Source organism: Porites lutea, chromosome 2 (genome assembly GCF_958299795.1).
Source record: "Porites lutea chromosome 2, jaPorLute2.1, whole genome shotgun sequence".
In the NCBI taxonomy this organism is placed as follows: Eukaryota; Metazoa; Cnidaria; class Anthozoa; order Scleractinia; family Poritidae; genus Porites; species Porites lutea.
The window spans coordinates 39,538,599-39,541,218 of NC_133202.1; the positions used below are offsets into that span (position 1 = coordinate 39,538,599).

A 2,620-nucleotide genomic window follows, 5' to 3' on the forward strand; every position below is an offset into this window, starting at 1 on the left:
CGCCAAAACTCATTGCCAGAGGTCACAGAAAGCTGGGTACTCATAATAGTTTCCAATTCCACAGTATACTCCTTGGGCTTAAGACTGTAACGTAGATACCCTGAGGTGGATGGGTTGCCCGTATCTGTCCATTGGCGCGTCAAGTACGTGACGCTAAATTTGACGACTTCGGTATGAGGATCCGTGGCAATGACGGCATTGCTCTGTCCTTGATCCGGGACGGTCAGAGACATCAACGAGGCATGCCATCCCTCGCCCGGCAAGATGAGACGTTCGGGCAGACGGACCTTGAAACTGTTGTTGGCATTTTTTGGAAACTCGTCGGTTGGATCGCTGATGAGCGTGAGACGTTGAATTTTACTCATGATGAAGATACTCGTCTAAGGGTGCGTGAGAGTCCTTTTATAGCCACTGAGCCACTTTCTGTTTGCTACGAGGAACCCATCCCACTAAGGAATTGAAGGTTGATTGTTTTGGATGAAAGCATACTTGCTGAGCAATGTTGGGAAAGGCCTGCGCTAATTCCATCAGGGTCAAGCAAGTTTTTGGTTGGCGGGGTTTTTTCTTCTTCATGGGTGGATGACGACCAGCGCGCCGACGATGTTTCTTTTGGGCTGCCGTGTAAGAACGAAGAGCTTGTTGACCAAAGGCGACCCCAGCCATTCTGTTGACTTTGGCTCGTCTTTGTTTCGCGGCTTCTTTGTTAATGAACTTCATTATCTCGGCCTCATCCATGTGGGGTGACGTGTAACTGGCTTCAGTTGGTATTGAGTCCAGAAACCGTGCCCTTCTTTTTGTACGATGTCTTGTTTGTTTTCTTCGCACCATGGGCTGGAATCCAACTATCGTACTTGGCCGGCCAGCCTTTCCAACGCACTAACACGTTGCGTCCTTTACGTTTCAAGACTTTTTCGACCCGAAATAACGAGTCATCCGACACTTGCACCTTTTGCACATCGTGTTCGTAAAAGGTACCTTTTATAGGCGTACCGTCCCATTCACTGAGTCGATAGGTCACGATGGGATGTCGACGTACATGCGTGACCACAAACACTTCTTCTGTCCATCCAGGTAGATAGCCTTTTTGAAAGGGTCGATGTTTCTTGTTGAGGCGTACGCGATCACCCACTCGACATTTGGGAGGTGGTGTCTTTTGTTGTAAGCGTTTACCGTAGAGTCTGTCCCAAACCTCGGGCACGGTTTTTTCCGTGACTTGATGCGGAGCCATGCCAATACTCCGATGATAGGATTGATTGTACGAGTGGATTAACGGTTGTAACACGTCCACATACCGTAACGTATTGTGCGCCGTAAAGTAGCGATACATCCGCTGTTTTAACGTGCGATGCCATCGTTCCACCACGGAGGCCTTACTATCTCCATACGTTGAAAAATGTTCCCAGTCATGTTTCTTGAACCAGGCTTGCACCCCTGCATTATAAAATTCTTTGCCTTGATCCGTCTGCACGCGGAGTGGTTGCCGAGGTGAAGCTTGTCGGCGAATTCCTTCCAACCCTCGTATCATTTCTTTACTGCTTTTGGATTTGATAGGGATGGCCCACGCATACTTGGACAGCACATCGATCACAGTCAGCAAATATTTGTTGCCCTTATTCCATCGACTGAGTTTTTGCATGTCCACCAAATCCATTTGCCATTGTTCGTCTCGGTCAAACACCAGAGTGGGAGTGGTGGGGAAACGACTCCGTCGGGGTTTGTGCAACGTATAACTGAGCACGGATTGCAGAATTTGTTGCGCTTGAGGAGTTTTCAATTTGTGGGCTTTAGCAAAAGGGTCTACCCCACCCAAGGCCCCTCGTTCATGGGGATCCTCGTAAGCGCGTGCTAACGACATAGCGCACTGACACAGATGGCTTAAGAGCCTTTTCTTTAATAGTTTTTTTCCATCTTTTCTTATTGTAACCAATAAGCCACCAACTCCATCAATGAGGGTAATTGAGAAGCAAACTGCTCTTCCACGCTAAAATACCACTCTTTGGCCAAGGGAAACTGTTTTAACCAGACCACATACACTGCAAATCGACCCAAATTGATCACATGCGTCTCTTTAAAGGTTTCGACAGGATCACCCCATTCCTCCAACATGGGTTTTGTAGAATATTTTAAAAAAAGACGTCCGCAAAGAAAACGGATGAAACGCCAACGCAAATAACGCCACATTTTTAAAAAACAACTTTAATCACAACTCGCTATATATACATTTTTTTTTTTTGGACTCTTAAGCAAATCTAACTCTAAATTCGCTAAACGAAAAGGTGGGTCTAAAAATATGATATCTACGCGTATAGTCATTGTCTTCATCATAATATCGAGTGAGTATCCTGACTGCATTGAATAAATGACTCATTTGATAGCCAGTCAATAAACAATGACCATTATACGCATTGGATGATGGACGATGTAGATTTTTTACAAGATACCCAAAAACATGTACTTTGTAAAAAGGTAGATCGGTTCGAGGAAACATGTCTTGGTGACTATATGGTACACGATATAGTCTTCTTTTACCAAACAGTTTACAGTTCTTGCATCGAAACTCATAGGAACTATGAAAGGTATAATCTATTGGAAAAATAGTTGCAAGAAAATCATGTTCTTT

General features: G+C 45.0%; 1 protein-coding gene across 1 annotated transcript; it reads right to left on the minus strand.

Moving 5' to 3' along the window:
• Window positions 1-757: 757 nt before the first annotated feature.
• Window positions 758-1,855, minus strand: LOC140926191 (uncharacterized). The gene has a single exon (XM_073375972.1). The coding sequence runs from the start codon at window positions 1,853-1,855 to the stop codon at window positions 758-760; it is 1,098 nt and encodes a 365-aa protein (XP_073232073.1).
• Window positions 1,856-2,620: the final 765 nt, after the last annotated feature.

Bases quoted from the DNA above. Each gene is read 5' to 3' on its own strand.
- LOC140926191 (XM_073375972.1), bottom strand. From the start codon at position 1,855: ATGTCGTTAGCACGCGCTTACGAGGATCCCCATGAACGAGGGGCCTTG.